The following is a 22,520-nucleotide window of genomic DNA, read 5'->3' on the forward strand; positions in this document are numbered from 1 at the left end:
ATTAGCTGATCATATGAAGTCATTACAATTAGCATGTCATTTAAAAACTAAACTGTTTTTGCTTAAAATGATTTATCACTTATAAAAACTCTTCAAAAAGATTAATTTTAAACAATTTTCTAACTTATTTAGAAAATCTAAGCAAAGAATTTCAATAGCTTCTGAACCTATTTGTTAAAAATATAAAAATGTAGTATATTTTAATTAAATGGCAGGAATAAGTGACACAAGAGAAGATGGAAATTCATTAGCCAAATTGTTTCAATCAACAAACATTTATTAAGCACCTATAGTGTAATAGGTGAGAATATGAAGACCTAAAAAAAAAAAATCAAAAGAAATAATTCTTACTCTCAAGGAGCTTACATTCTTGGAAAAGAGAAGGAATACGAGGGGAACCAAATGTATACATATAAATATATACACAATAAGCACAGGAAATAAAATACTTAAGGAGAGGAAGATACTAGCAGGTAGTGAGGTCAGAAAAAGTTTTGTGCAGATGTTTGAATTTTGACTAGAATGTCCTCCATGAGGTGAGAATAGAACACATGCCAGATGTTGGGGGAGAGAGGCAGGAATTTGTGTGAGGAATAGAGGCCAATTTGGACCATGGATCTCATCCTTTTAAAACTTATTTTTTGTGTATATCATAGGTATATAATTTATAAGCAAATAAATATAATGTAGTAGTAGTGTTGGGAACAGTTAGGTAGTACTAAGCATGGAATCAGTAAGATCCAAGTTCAAATCCAGCCTTAGTCACTTGCTAACAGAATGTCCTGGGCAAGGCATTTAACTCCGTTTGTCTCATTTTCCTCATCTGTAAAATGAGCTGGACAAGGAACTGGCAAACCCTCTGGTGTTTCTGCTAGGAACACCCCAACTGAGGTCATGAAGTCAGACTCGACTGAAAACGACCGAACAACAACAAAGTAGCAGGATAACTTCAAGAATTTTGTGCTGCTAAGGATGTGAGATCAAAAAAAATTGGAGACCACTGGTCTAGAGCACAAGGCCAAAGCCAAGCTAGCATCATAGTATTCACAAGCAAATACACAGGAATGATCAAATCTTTGAAGGGAGAATCAAATGTCACAGCAGATTTAGAAGAAAAACAATTCTCATTCTCTGATGAAAACTGAAGCTTTATTGTTAAACAAAAATAGCTCAATTTAATAACTCTTGTCACAGCAGAAAAACAGGCCCAAAGGTTAAGGCATATGTTCTGCTTAGGTGTTCAGTGTCACTGGGCCGAATGTCTAAGCAGATTATCAAAAATTTCTGAGAATCGGTGTTTACAAAATGGACCTTTATTGCCAAATTGGTTTTGTTTTGTTTTTTGGGAATGAGAGAAAACTTCCTTTTGGTTTCATTAGTCTTCTTTCTCCCGTATCTTCTTTCTTATAACTGTAAAATTTAGTCTACACTTCTTGCCATAAGCATCCTGCGATAAAGATGGATGTTAGATCAACTTCTTTACCATGTAAGGTCCTTCTAACACATAGCCAATCTTCCTGTAGTAATTCCTAGTGCCAACTCCTGTAAAGAAGCAGAAAAATTAGGTAGATGAAGTTCAAATACATTTTTCTTTAAAAAAAGCTAAAGACTCAGAAAGAAGTTTTTTTAAAAAGAATGTCAAAAGATCATAGATTTGGATCTGAAAACGACTTTATCTGTCAGCAAGCTGCCCTTCTCATTTTGGGCTACTGGACAATTTAACCGCTCTAATCTCTTGTGGTTTTACATCGGTGATCCTTTGAATCAAGACCTAGAGAGTGAAGCAATTTGTCCTCAGTCACACAAGGAAGTGAAGTTTGGTGCTCTGCCTTTAGAGCCAGAGCTCCTCCCAAGTAGCATGCTGTCTCCCATAAAGTACCATTGACTTATTCAATAGCAGTTCACACATAGTGTTCCCTTTGTTGTTGTAACTGACTGTGACTCCATTTGGAGTTCTCTTGGCAGAATCACTAGAGTAGTTTGCCACTTTCTTTCTTCAGCACATTTAACAGAGGAGGAAACTGAGGCAAACAGGGTGAAGTGACTCGCCCAGGCTCCCACAGCTAATAAACATCTGAGGCCACACTGGAACTCAGGAAGATGAGTCTTGCTGACAGCACTTTTACCGACTTAGGCACCTAGCTGCCCCACAGTGCTCCTTAGTAAGCATTTATTGTCTCCTATGGACTAAGCACTGCAATATGTCCTGGGGAAGATGCCAAGAGGAATAAGACCAAGATTCTGCTCTCCCATTCCCATCCTCACCCCGGTGTTTATCTCATGGGGTCTTGTTAGGAAATCAAAATTACTTGATAGAAGAGAAAAAGTCAATTTAGAAGAGAAAAACAATTTAAATTTCATAAAAATGGGTTTATTGCTATTATATTTAAAGGAAAAACAAACTGTTTTCAGAGACTAATTATATATAATAAATATCTGGGGGTGGACTTGCCAATAACAAGCTAGGTTAGTTATGCTTTCTCAAAAAAGGGGAATTTTCTGTGGTTTAAAGCAATAAAACTTGGAAAATAAAATGCTAGTTTTCTCAATTTGTTCCTTTTGTTTAACTGAATGTGAGGGTAGTTGAGACAACTCTTAACTTCTAAGGTCTTCTTAGGGTGGGCAATCCCTCTGCTCATGTGGATGAAAATCTACCCACACCTTCTTTTCCTAGTCTTTTGGTAAACTCCTCATATTCCATGGGGTAAAAAAACCCCATGAGGGAGCAGCCCAACATCCTGGAAACCTTTGAGTGTTTTCTTTTACTACTGCAGAGATATCAGTTCAGGACTCAGGCTATCCATCTATTATTCCTCATTCTATATCAATGGCTCACCTTTTCCCAGAAATACCTATCTTATACCTCCTTGTTCATGTCTAAGTCATCACTGAGGACATGCTATAAATTACATTCTTAACACAAAAGCACCCACTGCCCCTTAAGTCACCCACAATTTTGTTTCTTCTGAGATCATGACATTTCACAAAACATCAGTGAGAGGAAACTGGTGTTAGAAAAAAATGGACTTCTGCTGCAAGGAGCAGTTTGTGAACATTGAAACACTGCACAGTTTCCTTCCAAAGCAGCCCAGTCTATTCAGTTCTCTGTCCTTCTACTATCCAAGACAGTAATGGCCTAACTTAATAGATGGACTATCTAAAACCAAAATGAATGTTCGTAATTTTGAAAATAATAAAACGACCTATTTTCCATAATTCTATTGGTGATCATAAAAAAAAAATGTGCTACTAGATCCTACAGAGTTAAGTCACTACTGGAAATGAGCAGAAATGACGTGATTAAAAAAGTGCCCGTCAGCTTCTACCGCTGTCTCTCTCTACATCCTCTTGCTGATCAGAAAAGAAGCTCCACAAGGTTCTACTCCTGGCCCTTTAGAGCCTTTGCTCCTCCTGGGGGCCTGGCGTCAGCCTTGGTGGGGGCAGCTGGCGGCCTCCCTCCTGAGCCCAAGCACGCTCGGCCTTTGCAGGAGCCCAGACTGCGGGAACGCGCCGTGAGGTGGTCAGTGACCCGACGGCCTTTCCTCGGGTCCAGCGCTTCCTGACCCCTCTGAAGCAGGGGTGCCGTCAATCCGCCCCATCCAGTGCACCCTCTCCCTACTGAACTGCTCCTCAGTCATCTTCGCGGGTTCTTTACCAATTTCATGGCTGCCCATTAGGTGTGAGTGCCTGTCCTGGCCCCTCCCTCTTCTCCCTCTAGAACAAGGTTCTTCATTCTGTCTGTGTGTCCCTCTGGCATTCTGGTAAAACCCACAGATGCCTCCTTGGAATAATGTGCTTAAACGCACGATAGAAAGAACGTGGGATTACAAAGAAAGCTGAACGCTGAGATGGGACAAAGTACACTCAAAAACCAAATGAACGGACTCCAGGTCAGGAATGCCTGCGCCGTCCCATCTTACTCAGCATCTCCTCTCTCTCACCTACGTTGCCTTCTCCTCGTCCCATTCTTCTCTTAGGGCCCTGTTCTGAAGGCTGGCTGTGACCACGCATCGACAGGTGACTTCCAGGACCAAACACCCACCGGCACGTAAAGCTTCTTCCCACAGGACACAGATGTGACAGCTCAGCTACACTGGCCACCCAGCTCTTCTTCTCCTTTCTCGGTGCCTTTGTCTCGGCCGTTCCCCACTTGATATGCTCTCCCTCTCTGCTTTATCATTTCATTTCTCTGGCTTTCTTCAAGACTGGGCTTAAGCCCACATTCTGTAAAGTCTTTCCCAGTGTCTCCCGCTTTTAGTACCTTACCCTCCAATTTATACTGTAATATATATATTTGTTTGCATTTTGTTTCCCTATTGGAGGGCAAGAGCTGTTTAAACCTTTCTTTCCATCTATACTCAGTGCGTAATACAATGTGTATACATGCTCCGTAAATGCATTTTTATTGATTACAAACTCTTTGGTTAGATTGGAAGATACCAGATGATCCATAAGAGGTGAATCTTCTCTTCTCACTATCATATTGATGTCTTAAGGTTTTGGTTTCCTCCCCCTTCTTCTTCACCTTCCCCCTCTCCCAAATGAGAATGTATTTTATTCATCTTGCCCCAGATACAAAAATTATTTGTTATGGTTTCTATAGGATACCTTCTTCCACCAACCCCTGGACCAACTGTTAAAATACTGCAAGTTTATTAGTAATATTTTACTTTGTACATCCAAATTCAGCTATTATGAATGAATACCTTACCACAACTTCACTCAACATATTGCTAAAATGTAGACTTTGCCTGATGAGATTTTGCCTCTCTATTAGTAGCAAGGCGAGGAAAAAGTAAGGAGATCAAAGGCTAAAAAAACTTAAAAAAAAAAAAAACTAAAACTAAATCAAAGGGGAATGAAGTTGTATTTTCCTGTCAGATATTTTTGTACTGTACTAGTGGGTGACTTACTGAGGAAATAACTTCCCTAGTTGAATTGCTATAACTAAGGACAGAGAATACCTATCTCTGGGAAAAGGAATAAGCAATAGATTTCTCAATTAACCTCTTCAGTTTTCATCAGTCAATTCAGGCTGTTGGGTGGCTGTGCATGCTGAATGCTCTGTATAACCCAGCTCATCTCTTATCACACAAAAGCTAAGAGAGGACAGGGAATGAATGGTAATTTGAAGCTGACATACTCAAAACACATCTTGGTATTCAAAGAAAGTGCTTCAAGAAGGCAGAGAGAACTAATACTTTTACCTAGGATCAGGTTCCCACACTCATAAAGGAAAGTCATGCTACTCAAACACATCCCTACTTTTCATTCCTGACCATAATTTGAACAATATTTAGTGGAACTTGTATATATTTAAGTAAAACAAGGCCAAGAGGGACTTTTGGTCAGGATCCAGAAACAAACTGGTCATAAACATAATAAATGCTATTGCAAAGGTGTTTTTTTTTTTTTTTAATGCTATTTTTGCATCATTCTTAGAATGGCCTGTCTACAGGAAAAGACACTATAGCAACTTTACCTTGTACCCCAGAGATGTTTAATAAATGTTTGCCCAAAGGAACTGGAAAACCACTTCCCAAGCGTGAGGCAAGGGATCCTATCCCATCAGCCAGTGGGCATTTATCTTCAGTCCCACCCTTTCTTTTGGTAGCTTCCCTACTGCCTATAAATGTTTTCTTCCTCTTCCTCTGTGCCACCTATGCTAGTAATCCTCCCATATCTTTTCCTTTTTGTGTCTACACTGGAGAAAGTGATTTACAAGAGGTGCCTCCACTCCTTTTCCTCTCACTCTCTTCTTAACCCTTTAGAGTCTGGCTTCCAATTTCATCGTTCAGCTGAAACTCCAAAGTTCCCAATGACTCCTTAATTGCCAGCTCTGATAACCTGTGCTCCATTTTCATCCTTCTGGACCTCTCTGCAGCCCTGGACACTGGGAGTCACTATCACTTCCCTGATAATTCTCTAGATTTGTGTACCCCCGCTGTCCCCTGGCTCTCCTCCTATCCATCTGACTTCCTTTTCAGTCTCCTGCCCACCCCTTCTCTTTCCCTCTATATTAAATCACTTAGTGATCTCATCAGCTCCCACAGCTTCAATCATTATCTATCTGCTAATGATTCTCAAATCTACTTGGCTACTCCTTAACCTCTCTACTGACCTTCATTCCAGAATCTCCAATTACCTACTGAACATCTTGAACCGGATGTCCAGTAGACATCTTAAACTGTCCAAAATGGAGCTTTTCCCTTTGTCCTTGTCCTAGTTCTCCTACTACTGCTGAGGGAACCACTATCCTCACTGAGGCTCTAAATCTATGTATCATCTTTGACCTCTAATACTTTGTCAACCCAGGATCCAACCTGTTGTCAAATACTGTCATAAAGTTGACACTTTCTAACACTTATTTAAAACAGGTACTGCCAGAAGCCCAAGCAGACCCTCGTGCTTCCACATCTGGACTGCCTGGCTCCTTTGCCACAGTTGCCCACTCCAATCCACCCTCCACTCTGTTAAGGTAATCTGCCTAAAGCCCAGTCTGACCCTGCCCTCCTCCTCCTTTCCAGCCTTTTTCACCAGCCCAGTCACACCTCTTGCTGGCCTTCCTCCCAATTCTGGGCCTCCTCCTTGCCTGCTCCCTAGGTCTGGAATGCTCTCCCTCCTAGGTTCCCTGGTAACTTCAAGCCCCATCTTCTACAGGAAGCCTCCTTGTCCCCTCCATTGTTTCAGTTACTCTCCAGACCGCTTGTTTGCCTGCCCCCAGCAGACCGTGCCTTTCTTTGTCACCCAGGGCTTAGCCCAGGGCCTGGTGCGTCTCATCTTTACTGACTGACTGACTTTAGAAGAGTGAGGCAGAGGGCCAGAAAATGAGCTCCAGTCGTGAAGGGATAAAGGAGCTTGGGGTTCTTGATCACAGAGTGAATAATACATGTTAAGCAGGGGCAGGATCAGAGCTATTGCCTCATGTGCCTGAGTGAGCCTGAGGTGGAGGCGAGGCGTGATGAACAGACTGAAGACCTTGGAATGAGAGCAAGAACTGAGGTGAAGGACACTGTGACTAGGGCTTAGCTTCAATGAGAAAGGCAGAGAAGGTTTTGGATGTTTTAGGAGTGGATGAAAAAGTTGGGTAGAGTGAATCTCAGAGGAGCAGAGAGAAGTCTGGAAGAGGAGATGGGGAGCAAATGATGTGATCAGCATTCTGATATTAATGAGCTGGGGATATAGAGAAAGTAGAGCCAGCATCGGAAAGGAAGGCCAGGGAGGCAGTGCCAGCTAGGTTTCTGTGAGTGCCATATAAGAGGAAGAGGGATACACATAAGGAACCTTTTTAAATTAGGATCCATGAGCTGTCTAGATAATGGAAAGAGTAGGCAGATCTATAATGGGACCTTGACAGAGTAGAGTTAAGGTGGATGTGGATTAAAAAAATGGTAAATAGGGGGTTAGGGATAGGGTGTTTTGCTCTTAGGCAGTCAGGAATCCTGTACGAAGACTGAAAAAACAAGAGGGATGGGAGTTGGTTAACCACTGAAGAATAAGTCTAAGCAGAGTATCAGCTGATGAGAGTAACTGTTGATAAAAGCAGATAATCTGAATGTTCCTGGTCATTGGCTCCACCAAACCAATACAGTAAAAACATCATTAATTTCCAAAATGATTTACAGTTTTAATACAATACCAACCAACATATTAAGATGTTATTTTACTTGAAGTTACAATAAAATTTTAAAATAAATGGAGAAGAACCTCAAGAAAAATGATGGAGGGAAAGTATCATAATTACATCTCAAAATGTCTCAGTACCTAAAAACTGCCTGGCTCTTGAAAAAGGGCAGAGAAACAAGTCAAAGGAACAGATAATAAACCCTATTATATGCAAAAAATTAGTGTGATAAATTCACATTTAAAAGCATTGGAAATGAAATCATTATTCAACAAACATTAATATAAAAACTGAAAAAAACAAACACACACACAAACAAACCCAAACCCCAAACACAAATGTGTCCATGTCTCATACCATAGAGAACAAGCTCTATTTGGATTTGTGATTTAAATATTTTTTAAAAAACATTTAAATTGGAAGAAAAATTTGAAGAACAATATAATTAGTGGTGAGAAAAATTGATGATTTTAGTATACAAAAATACAAGGGCTTTGCATATAACCCTCACTCTCCCCCAAATCTCTTAAAATTAAAGAAAAAAGAACAGATTGGGAAAAATATTTGCAGTAGATACATGAAGAGCTGACATTCAGAATCTTTAAGAAATTGATGTACTACTGTAAAACTAATACACACTATTCAATTGAGCATAGTCAAAGGGCACAAGCAGATAATTTATAGGAAGAAATATAGACTTTTAACAACCATGTGAAAAGATGCTAAAATGCTATGATATTCAGAGAATCTAAATTAAGGAAACTTTTAAGATACCATTGTATACTTGGTAGGTAAAAATAGACCCCCCCCCAAAGAAAAAAAGATCTAATATTGAGAAGTTAGGCACACAAATGTCATTTGGAGGACTGAAGCAAAAGTTCTGTAAAGCAATATGGTAATAAGAATCATAAAACTGATCATCATTGTCAATTCAGAGCTTCCAACAATTATATCCAACAATTGGACAAACGCTGAACAAATTAATTTAAAATATTATGATGCCATAAAAATATTTAGGTAGCCCTCAAGAAAGCCCTTTATTATCCTTAAAGGACACAGAAAAGCATTTTCTTTGTTTTTTTTTTTTGACTGTGTTAATTCATTTTATCTTGTTAACTGGCAAAATTTATGTCAGCTTTTATCCCTTTGCTTTTTATGTATGTTTGTTCTATAAAGTTTACAAAACTTTGTAATCTAATCCCTGATTTAAGCAGGAGCTATTCAGATTTTCTGTTTTGGTTGTTCACATTTTACAGAAGTGTGTATATGTAATGCTGTGAGGTGGGTAAAAGGATGCTTTACAATGAACACTACCTCAGAACTGAGATTTTGAGAACACACGAGAATGATATTCCTTTATGTCAGTAACTTCTCCTTAGTTAAAGCTCATCTCTCTGTGTTCTACAAGTAACAAGTCTACTCCTCTTTACCTGAAATGACAGAGAAAAAACTTAATTGGGAAGAAAAATGTGCCTATCAAGTCAGAGAAGCAGCAGCCTGGTCCCCCGAACATGTAAAGACTCTGTGGGATTGAAAAGACCCAGCAGGAAGTGAGTCCAATTGGTGCCTCCACATAATTTAAAACCTCAATATGCCCAAAGTTTACTCCATTCCAGAAAAAGAAGCTGGGTGGTGAGTTAGTACTAAAATCATCACAAGATGAATGTTATGGATCAATGGGAGTGCATCAAGTATACAAGTCATTCAATACTTTGTTCACTGTGACAGATTTGGGGTTGAAGTGTACTAGAAGAGGCTGCCCTAATTCCATGTCTTTCACTTTGATTAACTCTAAATACTAAAAGTGTATACTTTTTTTTTGTGCATACACAAACTTCAAGTACAGGAGAAGACCCGCTTTTTCTCTTCAATTATATGCACAAATGGATAGATAGTTTTATAAAGATGGGATAAAGAAAAAACAAACCCATATATCAACTCTTTCAACACAATAGCATTGAAGCTCATACAGAATGGATAGTTTGTTAATTACCAATTTTCAAATTCTAATTGTAAATTAGTTGGATATGGATGATGGCATTCCACCAAAAAACTTCCCAGTTTCTCCTCTCCAAAAAGGCACTATTTTGAATATTAGGAATACAAAAATGAAAAAGTTTCTCTTTGAAAGTTTACAATATATTAGATAGAAGAAAACATGTTTATAAATTAGTATAATACAAAATAAGATCCAAGTAAAATGCCCCAGGAAAATTTAAGGATCTTGAAGGAAGAGAGATTTCTTTTTTTTAAAAAAACTGTGTTAAAGAGTCTAATTTTTTTCTTGTCGGAAAAAAAGTTCCTTTAAACATTAAATATTTCTTTTATTATCATTTCTTACTTCCCAAAGAAACTACATTCATCTGCTAAATATACATTATTTCCTATATTTCATAAGTTCTATGAAATGTTTCAGCTCAGGTAAAGCATGTAATATAAAGGGCTTGAGAGTTAGAAGAGTGAGACTTCAGATCTAACCCTGTCCACTTGTAGGATCAAGTAAAGATTTGACAATAGATAAGATGTAATAGTTCACACTTATATGGTGCTTTGCAGTTTACAAAGCAAAATTAACAATTAGTCTATTAAGTAGGCAAGGGAAATATGACCTACCATTTTATAGATGAGAAAATCAGCCCTAGGAAACTAACTGACTCATCTAAGGTCAAATATTTATTAAGTAGCTGGGCCAAAATGCAAATCCAAATCTTCAATCTTTGCGTCAGAAGGCACTATTTTTCTGGTGCTTGAGACAAAATTAATGGTATTATCTAAGTACGGCATATCATCTTATGATTATGTATATGTAGTTACTATCTATAAATGTAGAAAGATTTTTATAGCCACACACTCCTTTGCATAACATGGAATCTCCTTGGGGAAAAAAAACACTAAAATCTCTTAAAAGCACAGCCTTGAATTATGCTGCTTTTACAAATCCAGTGAAAGCTGAGCATAAAATACTGTGGATCCATCATAGGTACAATTTACTGCTGACCTTTCTGTTGAGTAAACATGTGGCTAGTTCCTCCTGTACCTGGCTCATGAGACTTTCTGCTTAGGTATCTAATCCATGAGTAATTTCAGCTATCACATAGCTTTCCACACTAGGGCAAGGATGAAAGGCTAGTTAGTAATTTGGTTCTACATTAACCCCTGCTGATAAATGCAATTCAAGCTCTTGAGTTTTGATCCCTATTTTGGGACCAAAGGGTAGGAAAATTTGGCCCACGGATTGTGATATAAAGGTGGTTGTGCTTCAAAGAAGGAGTAGAACATGATTTCCATTTTTTCAGTTGTGTCCAATTCTTTGTGACCCCATTTGGGGTTTTCATGGCAAATATACTGGAATGGTTTGCCATTTTCTTCTCTAGCTCATGCTGCAGCTGAAGAACCTGAAGCCAAATCTAAAGATGAGTTTTCCTGACTCAAGGCCCAGAGATCTCTCTCCATTGCACCACCTAGCTGCTAACTTCCACTTAACAAAGAATTTATTTCTGGTGTACAATGCAGTCAGTCAAAAAACATAAAACACCCAGTATATACCAGGCTCTGTACTGTACTAAGTGTGGGGAATACAAAGAAATTCCTACCCTCAAAGAGCTCACAATCTAATAGGGGAGACAACATATAACTCTGTACAAACATGTGTATGTACATATAAACTGGAGACAATCATCAGAGGGCTGACACTAGAATTAAGAGGGCTTGGAAGGTCTCCTGGTGAAAGTGGGATTTTAGTTGGAATTTGAAGGAAGCCTGGGAAGTTGGGAAGCAGAGATGAGAACACATTGTGTAGAGGACTGAAACTCTGGAAAAATATATTTGAAACAAGGATACTTACAACAGGGTATTTACTCAGTGTGATTGATGAGATAATGGTTCTCTAGTTCACATATACTTAGTACTTAGTATGGTGATAGAATAGTTCTAGAGTTGGCACAGGCTCAATGTGCCGTAGTGATGTAATTGTACTAAAATATATAAGGGCTGAGAGGACTTGAAATAAGCAGACTCGAAAGAGACTGGAGTAAGAATGTGCTTGATTTCAATCTTAGACTCCAGAGAGATCCTCCAGAAAGCTAGCCTGGATATTGTAACATTGGATGCATGGGGAAAGGCCAGTGAAAAGGACCAAAGCAGGGAGGTGGAATGCCTTGTGCACTGAGTGCTAGCTACGCACATGGCAAACATCAATAAATATGCAGCTCAATGAAGGAATGCAGTGTCAGCCACACATAGAAGGAGCTTCCCTTTTCACCCTATGAAGTGAACTGAAGTTCACAGAGCAAAGAAGTCCCTACTGAAAATATGAGCAATTTAAGAGGCACACAGAGAATGTGGGCCATCAGTCAGCCCTTTGCTCCTAGCTACGCTAAAAAAAAAAAACAGAGAAAACAAGTATCCTCCATAATTGCCTCATAATACATGTTCCTGACTCCGGGAGTATAAGGACAAATAGCCTTAATGTGAGATTAGGGATATATATATATATATATATATATATATATATATTTTTTTTGCTTAAGTCTTAATTGGTATTTTGAGAAACTAAGACAAAACTCCCAGAAAGTAACAAACATGTAACATAATTATTTTAGCACAAAGTAATAAAAACTCTCATTTCTGAATAGTGCAAATGCTAAAGTAAAATTTTAAAATTTTAAAGATATTTAATGTAAACTACACTTGAAAGTTTTCTTAGGTGGTAATGATCTTGAGTTGCTGGCCAACATGTAAGCAATAACTTAAGGCTTTATCACCTCCCTCTAAACAAACTGAAGAAATTGGCACAATGAAAATACTACCAGACTGGAGTATGGAAAGACTTCTCATTGTGACTCTGTTGATAAACAACTCTTTGTCTTAAGTCACATACATATCTTATATGTGTAAAAGTAATCTAAAGGTAATAAGAAGAGTATTGAAATAAATTATCTCTGGGTTCCTTTAAACTCTAAAATTCTGTGTCAAAGGACTTGGTTATCCATTGTGCTACTGGCCCTTCACAAAGCAGGCAGGGGAGGGCACCTATACAGTGTCTCAAGAGACATTTCTAATAAGAAGACAGAGAGCATTCCAGGGACAGGGAATAGTCAATACTAGAAATGTCACACATATGGTTACACTTATGGGCTTTAATCAAGAAATTCAAGTGGGCTAATTGGGAAATGTTTAACAATTAATAAAATACAGATAACATTACATTTTAAAACTAAGTCAATATGTGACCCATAGGATTAGACCACAGCTGGTTCTGTTTCTATTTGAGTCTGATACCACTGGTCTACACTAATCAATATATAGGCAGGATAAGACTGGGGAACAGCCAGCAATCCAATTTGTCTTGAATGTGGAGTCCATAAAGAGAAGTAACAAAAATTGATATTTACACAGAGCTTTAAAGTTTGCACAATGTTATTATACAGACCAAAAATCACCTGTTCCTCACAACAACTCAAAAATAATATTAATCCCCATTTTATAGATAAGGAAATTGAGGTAGAGGAAGGCTGTGATATTTACCAGGTCAAACAGTTATTAAATATCAGAAGCAGGATTTGGACCCAGGTTTTTGAGTCTAGCAAGATTATGAAGGGAATTTGAATCAACCCAATTCTTTGCAGTGATACACTAATCTATTTCATCAAATTTGTAGCCTTCGGCTAAAATGACAAGGACAGTGAAGATCATGGGCATAATAAAATGCCCAGCTGCCTCCCTTGCCTGAAGCCTTGTCTCTCTCCTCACACCATATACCCTGGAGCATATAACCCTTCCAAGCCCAGAGTTTCTTCTCTCCTGATTGACTAGTACCTCACTTGCCCTACAATATCAGGGCAGTTTCCAGGCCTGCACCTTCTCCTCTGTGGTCTTGCTGTATAATCTGCACCCTCCAAGCACCACATCCATTTTCAGTTCTGAAACCCAAATCAGTTCTACACTGCCATGGCTCCTCAGGAGAGTGGGCCAATCTATTTTTTCCCTAGGGCTCCAAGCACCATCCCTCAGCTCTCCAAACCACAATACCTGGTCCTCTAATCAGCGTTATCTGTCTCACTTAGAATGTAAGCTTCTCTAAGGTGGGCTATCTTTACTTTTGTCTTGGTATTTTCTGGAGCTTGTACAGTGCTTGGCACGTGGCATTTAATAAATGCTTCTCCCCTTTTTGTTAAATTGATGGCACTCCCTTTGACTTCTTCTGGGATTTTACATCTCTAAGTGGAGCAGAGGGGACAATAAAATCTGAGGAAGTTAAGGAAGTAAGTTAACTGGTAAACTTACAGGACTACAAAAATTGAAGGAGAAGGGCAACTAACCCTTGTTTCCTCATCATGTAGGGTAGAGGTTTTTAACTTTGGGTATTAGTGTTCCAGGACAGATTTCAGGGGATCTGTAAACTTGGTTAGAAAAAAATTAAATCTTTATTTTTACTAACATTTAAATGAAACTTAGTAGTTCCTTCAATCATGAATGTTAACAACAAACATTAGTCTAAGAAATCGTTTCATTAGAAAGATCACAAAACATAAAAACAACTTTGGGATACCCCTTCACTATGAGACTGGCTAATGTATCAGAACAGGTAAATGGCAAATATTGGAGAAGATGTGGGAAAACTGAAACACTAGTGAACTGATCCAACTGTTCTGAAGAACAATTTGGAACTATGTCCAAAGGGTTATAAAACCATGCATACTTTTGTCCTAGCAATATCACTATTAGTTCTATATCTCAAAGAAAAAAATTTTAAAAGGCAAAAGAATCTATTTGTACAAAAATATTTATAGCAGTTGTTTTTGTGGTGGCAAAGAATTGGAAATCAAGGGTATATCCATCAATTGAGGAATGGCTGAACAATTATGATTGTTATGGAATACTACTGTATTGATGAGCAAGACAATTTTAGACTTACATGAACTGATGCAGAGTGAAGTAAGCAGAACCAGAACACTACACACTAACAGTGATATTGTACAACGAACAAATGTGAATGACTTAACTATTCTTAGCAATATAATCAAATATAATCCCAAAGGACTCATGATAAAAAAAAAAAAAAAAAAATGCTGTCCACATCCAGGGAAAGAAGTTGATGGAATCTAAATGCAGATTAAAACATTTTATCTTTCACTTTTTTTTTAATTTGAGTTTTCTTCCACAAAGATGACAAATATGTTTTATGTGGCTGCACATGTATAGCCTATATCAAATTGCTTACTTTCTCAGGGAGGAGAGGAAGGGAGGGAAATAATCTAGAAGTAAAAAATTATTTAAAATATGCTGAAAATTGTTTTTACATCTAATGAGGAAGAAACAAAATGTTATTTAAAAAAAATTTTTTTTAAAGTTTTGTATCCCTGATTCATAGTAAGAAGGCTTGACAGGTAACGTTGGTGTAGGTCTCAAGTGTTCTATTCAAAAGGTAAGCTCTACTTTTAAAGAAAGTACCTAAAAGAAATGACCAACTCAACATTGTAGAGAAATAACAATGTAGCAAACAGCTTTAGGATTTTGCTGTCGTTGCTAAATGAGGCTACATGATTTATACTCATTAAACACTTAGAATGTGTTCACTTTAAGACAGGTACTGTGAAATCAACCAATCCTTCTACTAAAGGAACTTAAAATCTACTGGGGATAAGACAAAGGGACAAAGCTCAGTGAAGGTTCAGAAAAATATGAGGAGGGAGGTGTTTTTGTCTGTTTGGTTTGGGAAGTCTGGGAAAGAGGAGAAATTAGGGAAGGTTTTAGAAGGGGGGAAATGGAATTTTGATAGGTAGGAATAAGGAGAAAGTATATTACAGGCATGGGGGATAGATAACTTACACAAATGCAGAGGTAAGAGACTGGAATGAAAATGGGAGATGACTAGTGGTCAGATTTACCTGAAACTGAGAACATGTGGCTGATATGAAATAAAGCTGGTAAAATTAGGTTGAAGCCATATTGTGGAGGGCTTTAATTACTTGAATAAAAAGTTTGTAGTTTACCCTATAGGCAGAAGGGAGCCTCTGGAAGGTTTTGAATGAGATGGCTAGGTGGTGCAGAGGATAGAGCATGAGGCTTGGAGGAAGAACTGAATTCAAATACAGCCTCAGATCCTAATGAACAAGTGTGATCCTGGATGATCATTTAATCCTGCTTGCCTTAGTTTCCTCATCTGTAAAATGATCTGGAAGAGGGAATGGCAACCCATTCTGTAGCTTTGCCAAGAAAATCCCAAATAGGGTCACAAAGAGTTGGACACAACTGAACAACAAAAATCTGTACATTAGGAAGATTATTTTTGTAGCTGAATAGATTATACGAAAGAAATGATTACAAGCAATGGAGATCCATTTAGTAGTAGGGGAAACAGTATTGGGAATTTTTAGGATAATGGCAACAGGAGGGAAGAAAAGAGGATGGGAGAAGGTTAGCCTTCAGAAAAGGAGACCAGAGTATAAATGGAAAACAGGACAGTTGCACAGTTAACATCTAGAAAACACTTATTCTGTTTGGCCCCAGAAGGATGTGATTAGGAAAAATGGACAAATAAGCAAACATAAGCAAATATAAGTTTAATGTAAGTAAGAATGAGACACTGTAGAGAAGGAATTGACAACTAATTGGATAAAGGTGACAACCAGATGAATGAAAAGGGAAAAAGGAAGGAAGAACAAAAACAATTCTGAAATTTCAAGTCTGGAAAAATGGTACTGGTGGCATAATAAAGAGGGATGTTAAGAAGAAGGGTAGCTAGAGAGGAAAAGTGATGAGCTCAGTTTTGGACACATGCATCTGAAATAATGGCAGGTAGAGATGTCTCAACAGGCAGTTAATGATGTGCAACAGGAGTTCAGGAAAAAGATAAGGACCAGATTTTAATTTGGGAGTCATTTCGTATAGAATAACTCAAGTTTTTGTAAACTGACCTCCAACACTCACTCACCTTTAGGAACCAAGAGACACTTTAGCAGTAGAAAAGACAGAGGTGTAGCAGTAGTATAGTGTTGTAGGAAAAACAGGAGAGAGCAGCAGCACTTAAGCCAAGTGGGGAGAGAGTAGCCGGGAAGCAGGATGGCCAACAGTATTAAATGTTACACAAAGGTCAAGAAGGACAGTGGAGACTAAGGTAACAGAAGTCCAGCCTAATAAAATAGAAGTCTAGCAACATAAATTAATAAGTACATTTAAAGTTAGAATAATATAACCTATCTTGGGTTCAATGCTAAAAGCTGGGCATTTTCTACAAACATTAAACATTAACTATTACAAAAATGTTTCTAGCGGAGGTCCTACAAATAAAAATTTTTTAAATTCAAAAGTAAAGGCACTTTCTTTACTCCCAGAGGACTTCTATCAAACTAAGTAGACTGAGACAGAGGATAAATTCTGAGGAAGCATCCTGATAGGATACTGATTATTATAATCAATCAACCAGCTAAAAGCAGTAAATACCTCGCTGATACTTCTAAAAGGCAATGTTTTATTGCTTGTTGCTATTGGGTGTCAAAGCTGTTAACTGGCGATCAAACTGTCGACTCTTTTTGCTTCTTGGACTTAGCTGCTTCTCAATAGACAAAATAGGAGGATCTATGATTTATTGAAAATGATTATTTCCTGGGGACAATTTGATGAACTGAAGGAAACCTTGAAAAAAAAATTCCTTCCCTCTTCAACCCTCTCCATGAACTTGCTTGTCAAAAATGGAGAAAGAAGGGGAAAGAAATCCTACAGAACAGGGTCTAGTAGCACAAGATTGACATGCTATTCTTTTGTGTAGCAGATATGGGGGATCCACTTGCTGGTTTCAGAAAATATTACCTTTGGTGGCCTACTTGGCTCTTGGTTTATTTACTTGGCTGCTGTTAAGGTTTATCTCTGGCCACTGCATTTTGGAGTTATACAGTCATGGTATAAATAGCTGTGGCTTCATAAGGAGCAAAATTAGTATTCTGCAAACTTCACTTTGCACTAAAATTAGGATTTAAAAGCAGGTGTGCCCAAGATTAGAGACATGAAATAAATGAACTAGAGATGAATGTGAGGAAAAGAATTAAGTGAGAGTAATTTAAATTTTAAGAGATTTGAACTCTTTTTTCTGAATCATTTTTAAAGGTTTTGTTTTTGTGTGTGTGTGTGTGTGTGTGTGTGTGTGTGTGCGCACACAATGGCAACCTGATATTTATGATTTCTGCCTCTTATAGATGTCTGACTAGTTTTCAGCATCATAATCAGAATGTTTGAGTTCTAACAATAGCTAGTATTCATATAGCATGCACTTAGTGGTAGGCACTGTCTTATTAGATCCATGGGGAAATAGAAGAAAATTGAAATTAAGTGATTGCTAATAAGCACTGGAGGTGGGATTTTAACGCAGATCTTCCTGAGATCTGTGAGGACTCATCAGCTTGCTGGACAAGCCACTTGGCTTTCCTAGGCTTTCCTCTCATTTGTAAAATGGACCCATATGGCTCTAAAATGGAAAGTGAGGCAGGTGACCTTGCTCAGCCTCCCTCACTTAAATCTACTTCCTCACATGTCACGGCATCCCCTCCTTGATGCCGTGGCCCTCTTTGAGGAGGAAGGGCAGACAACAGATGGTTTCTAAGGCTTCCACTGCAAGCCCTTCCAACAACCTTTCCAGCTGCTTCACTTCTGCCTATGGGGCCTGTGCTCCCAAGTTTTAGCTTCACATACCTGCGTGACAACTAGGGATCCCTCTACCCTGATGCCAAACCCCTAACGGTGAGATAACCCACCTGGACTCATTTATCTGAACTTTCAGCTACCATTACTCCCATGTCATCCTCTGTCCCCCACTGCCTGCTCCTTCATCCTATTCCCCATAATGCCCCACTCTAAAGCTATATACCTCTTCCACTGTGTCCTCTGGTATACCTTCTCCCACAGGTAACAAACCTACTTTCATTCAAAATCTTTTTTTTTTTTTCCCTTTCCTACTCCTTCCATCCTCTGGTTCTCATTCATCAGGCTCCTAGTGATTATCTGCCCTTCTTCACAATTGTTTCTAGCATCGTTTTCCATCTTACTACCCCACAGCTACTTTTCCAAACTTTTTTTATCTTGCCTCAAGACCTCCCATGTTATCCCTTCATCCACCCTCTCAGCTGAGAAATTTGCCTTATTTCACTAAAAAAAATTGAGGTGATTGGCTGAGAACTCTCTCTTCTCCCCTCCTCATCTCAGTCCTGATGCCTTCTGCTACCATCTACTCCTTTACCGTTCCTATTTCACAGCCAAAGTAAACCATCTATGTTCACAAATGATCCAATCCCATCCTGCCTTCTTCAGCAGACTGCCTCCCCTTAACATCCCTCCTTTATCACTAGTGTTGTTTCCAATTATTGGTTATTTCTCTTCTGCCTGCAAACATGCCCATGTCTCCCTCATCCACAAAAGATTGCTCACTTGCTCTATTGTATCATATTTCTCTTCCCATTTGTGGCTAACCGTGAGAAGGTGGCTGACAGTGGATGCCTCTACTTCTCTCCCTCTCCCCAAAGTTACCAGCCATTTCTTGATTACCAAATTTAATGGCCTTTTGTCCATCCTCATCCCTCTTGCTATCTCTGCTGCCTCTGACGCAATCACCCTTTTTTCTCTGACAGTGTCCTCTCTCTGGGATTCTATGACATGACTCTCCCCGATTTCTCCTCTTCTGTTCAGTCTTTGTCCAGATCATATTTGTGGATGGAGGGCATGGAGTGTTTGGGGAAGACTAGCCCCTCTAGCAGGAGGGCTGTTTATCCACCTTCATCTAGCTCTCACCTGGAGCCCTGGGAAGCTGCAGAAGGCAGAGCAACCAGACCCCAGTAAACCATCTTGGCAGGCAGGCTGGCCTAGGCTGGTCTCTAACTTATTTCTGAGTCAGAAGGATGTGTACCCTAACATATGGAGGCTTTCCTGGAAGAAAAGCAGATGAAAACACCAAGGGTAGCTAGAGCAAGCACTGTGGAGAACTCAGGCCTGAAGACACCAGCCCATCCGCTGCACTGCAAGCCTTGACTTCTGTCCTGTCACTGGGCTCTGATGACTCGGGAAGACAGAGGTTGATGACATTGCAAAACTCTGCCTCACTAACTTCAATTCACGTGCAAATCAAAACATTAGCCATGATGTTCTGGGTTGTCTTTGAAAATGAAGAACAACTTGCTAAAGATAGATGTCTTCTGAGACTGTCCTGTACCTTTTTCTCTCTATACTATTTCTTTTGCTCTTATGAACGTCAATGAATTCTCTTTATATTGATTATCAGATGTATTTATCAAGCCCTAAATTTGCTCTCATCTCAAATTACCTCTTGGGTATCTTGAATTGGATATCCCAATTTATACTCAACCTGTCCAAAACTGAATTCACCTTCTGCCACCCTTCCCTCTCTCTTCTTCCTAATTTTCCTTTCACTTTTGGGGGTATCGCCATCTTCCTCATTATGCAGGATCATAACCAAGGTGTCATCTTTTAAGTCCTTAGTCTCTCTTATCCCCATATGCAATCAATTGCCAAGTTCAGTTGATTCCACCTTTCCCAAATTTCTGTTTCTGAAGAGCAGAAAAATTAAGTGATTTGCTCAGGATTAGATATGGGATAAAATGAGAACCTCAATTTACATTTGGGTTCTCTGAGCATCAATCAGGCATTCTTTTCCTTGTCCCACACTACTGACTACTGTTTGGTAAGGTTTTAGATTCTACTTCTCCAGTACTCTCCTTTCTCCACTGACTTTGCTACCACCCTCCTTTAAGTCCTCAAGTATGAACCACAGTCTACTTGTTGATCTTCCTGTCTCAAGGAACTCTCTACTCCAGTTCTTTGTCCACTCAGCAGTTAAAATCATCTTCAGAAAATATAGGTGACCACAGCTTCATTCTTTTCAATAAATTCTGATGGCTCCCTATTGCTTTCAGGATCAAATATCTTCCATTTGACTTTAAAGCTCTTCATAATCTGATCTTTTCCTACCTTTCCAGTATTCTTAGACTATATTCTCCATCATATTTTATCCTGAGATATTGTGACACTGGCTTTCTTACTGTTCTTCATGTAAAGACACTCCGTAAGTCTTGATTCTGAGCATTTTCACTGTGTATTCACTGCTTAAAATTTGCTCTTTCATCTATCTCCTGGCTTTTTTGAAGTCTCAACTAAAATCCTACCTTCTATAAGAAGGCTTGCTGGTCCTTCTTTAATGCTAATGACTTTATTCTGTCATTACCTCCTATTTATCTTATGGCTTGTCTAGACACAGTTGTTTGTATGTTATTTCCCTCATTAGACTGTGAAGTCCTTCTCAAGTTTTTGAAAACAGGGATTCTATTTTACCTTTCCTTTTATGTCCTGCCCTAGACACAAGAATCTAGGATATAGTAACACTAGGATATAGTGTTTTAATAAATGTTTATTGAATGTTGACTGGTTGATTTAGGAAAAAATGTGTAACCAAATAAATTTTAAACAGCTATTTCTCACAAGACTTCTAGAATTCCTTGCTTTCTACCTATGAAGTTTTGGGAAAAGATAATCTTTTTCTTCCAGGTTTTCTTCTGCTTAGCTAAAACAATCAGAGACAATTTAAAACCTATACTCTCTATTTTGGCATTGTAGATCACTAAACGTCTAGAATGGAAGTCTCTGGACAGTGATTATTCTCTAAAATATGTAAATGAGATCAACAGACACAACTTTGTATTCCTGAAAGAATTTCAGAATTAAAGTAACAGGTAGGTTGAGGCCCAATAGCCTCAAAAGACTTATCAATTTAGAAAATTTCACTGGAAACAGATTGCCTTTCAGTTAGTCAAAATCATATCACTATTTATCCTATTTTTATTTAAAAAATATTTAATCATTAGGTGTTACGTAAACTCCTTGAGGGACAATGGCTGCATTTTGTTTTGTCTTTGTATAACCAGTCTCTAGTACTTTGCCTTAAACATAGTGAGCATTTAATACTTTTTGGATTTGGGTAACAGCATTTGAATTCTTATAACTTAATCTAATGATTTCAATCCAGAGTTTTGACTTCTAGACCTAAGAGGATTGCAGTGACCTATTTTATGCCCTCTACGTAAGGCTTGACATAGGATATAGACTTCTGCCTTCTTTTCACTTATCATTCACATATTGAGAAATGAATCCTAATACTATTACAGGATCTAGATTTGTTTAAGTCACCCAGTCTAACCTCTTTATTTTGCAGATGAGCAAAACAAGGAACAGAAAGGTTAAGCAATTTGTCCATAGAGCCATGATTTAAATCTAGTGTTCTTTACATTATACCAAACTGTTATTACTCAGTAAGATTCTGGAAGAAGGGCAGATCATTCTGAGTTTCTCTATTCATTTTGACTAACAAACCACATTGATATTCAAGACCAAGCTCTAGATCTTTTTTTGGAGGATTTAAGAAATTCATGGAAGAAAGCTCAACCTTCAGCTTCTCTCAGTCCCATCCTTACTTTAAAAAAATCTCTTTTTACTTCCTTATCCCTCCTTCTCTTGGAAAAAAAGAAAGCAAATTCTGTTGCTGCAGCATTGCAGACTGGGTTAGTCTTAGCACTGTCTCTGCCTGTCTGAAAGATAACCACATGCTACCTGGGCTGAGTAAATGCTCTACTCCAGTTTTCATCTGTCCTCCCAGCTTGGTAGGGTTCCAAGGAACTCTATTTACCAGTAACTTTCCTTTCGTTAGCAAGCCAAGGAAAAGCAATTACCCTTCAGAGCTGACGTAAGCCAGGCTTCAGGAATGACGTCCGCAGGGTGTCTCACGGCTCTTGCCGTGACTGCTGCCTCCTCCCCTTAAGGAAAGGCACAGCTCTATCCTCCTTCTGTTACTTGTCATTGTGATGCCTCCAAATCAGTGAGCAAGTGAATGATGTAGTAATTA

General features: G+C 38.6%; 1 protein-coding gene across 1 annotated transcript in view; it reads right to left on the minus strand.

Annotated features, from left to right (window-relative positions):
- Positions 1-1,127: 1,127 nt before the first annotated feature.
- The window catches only part of ELP3 (elongator acetyltransferase complex subunit 3), a 92,274-nt gene continuing 70,881 nt past the window's right edge, over positions 1,128-22,520 (minus strand). The window contains exon 16 of the mRNA XM_051975750.1: positions 1,128-1,542. Coding sequence (XP_051831710.1) covers positions 1,466-1,542 — 77 coding nt within the window. The 3' untranslated portion in view covers positions 1,128-1,465. The remainder of the gene's footprint in view (positions 1,543-22,520) is intronic.

This window comes from Antechinus flavipes, chromosome 2 (assembly GCF_016432865.1).
Source record: "Antechinus flavipes isolate AdamAnt ecotype Samford, QLD, Australia chromosome 2, AdamAnt_v2, whole genome shotgun sequence".
Taxonomy (NCBI): Eukaryota; Metazoa; Chordata; class Mammalia; order Dasyuromorphia; family Dasyuridae; genus Antechinus; species Antechinus flavipes.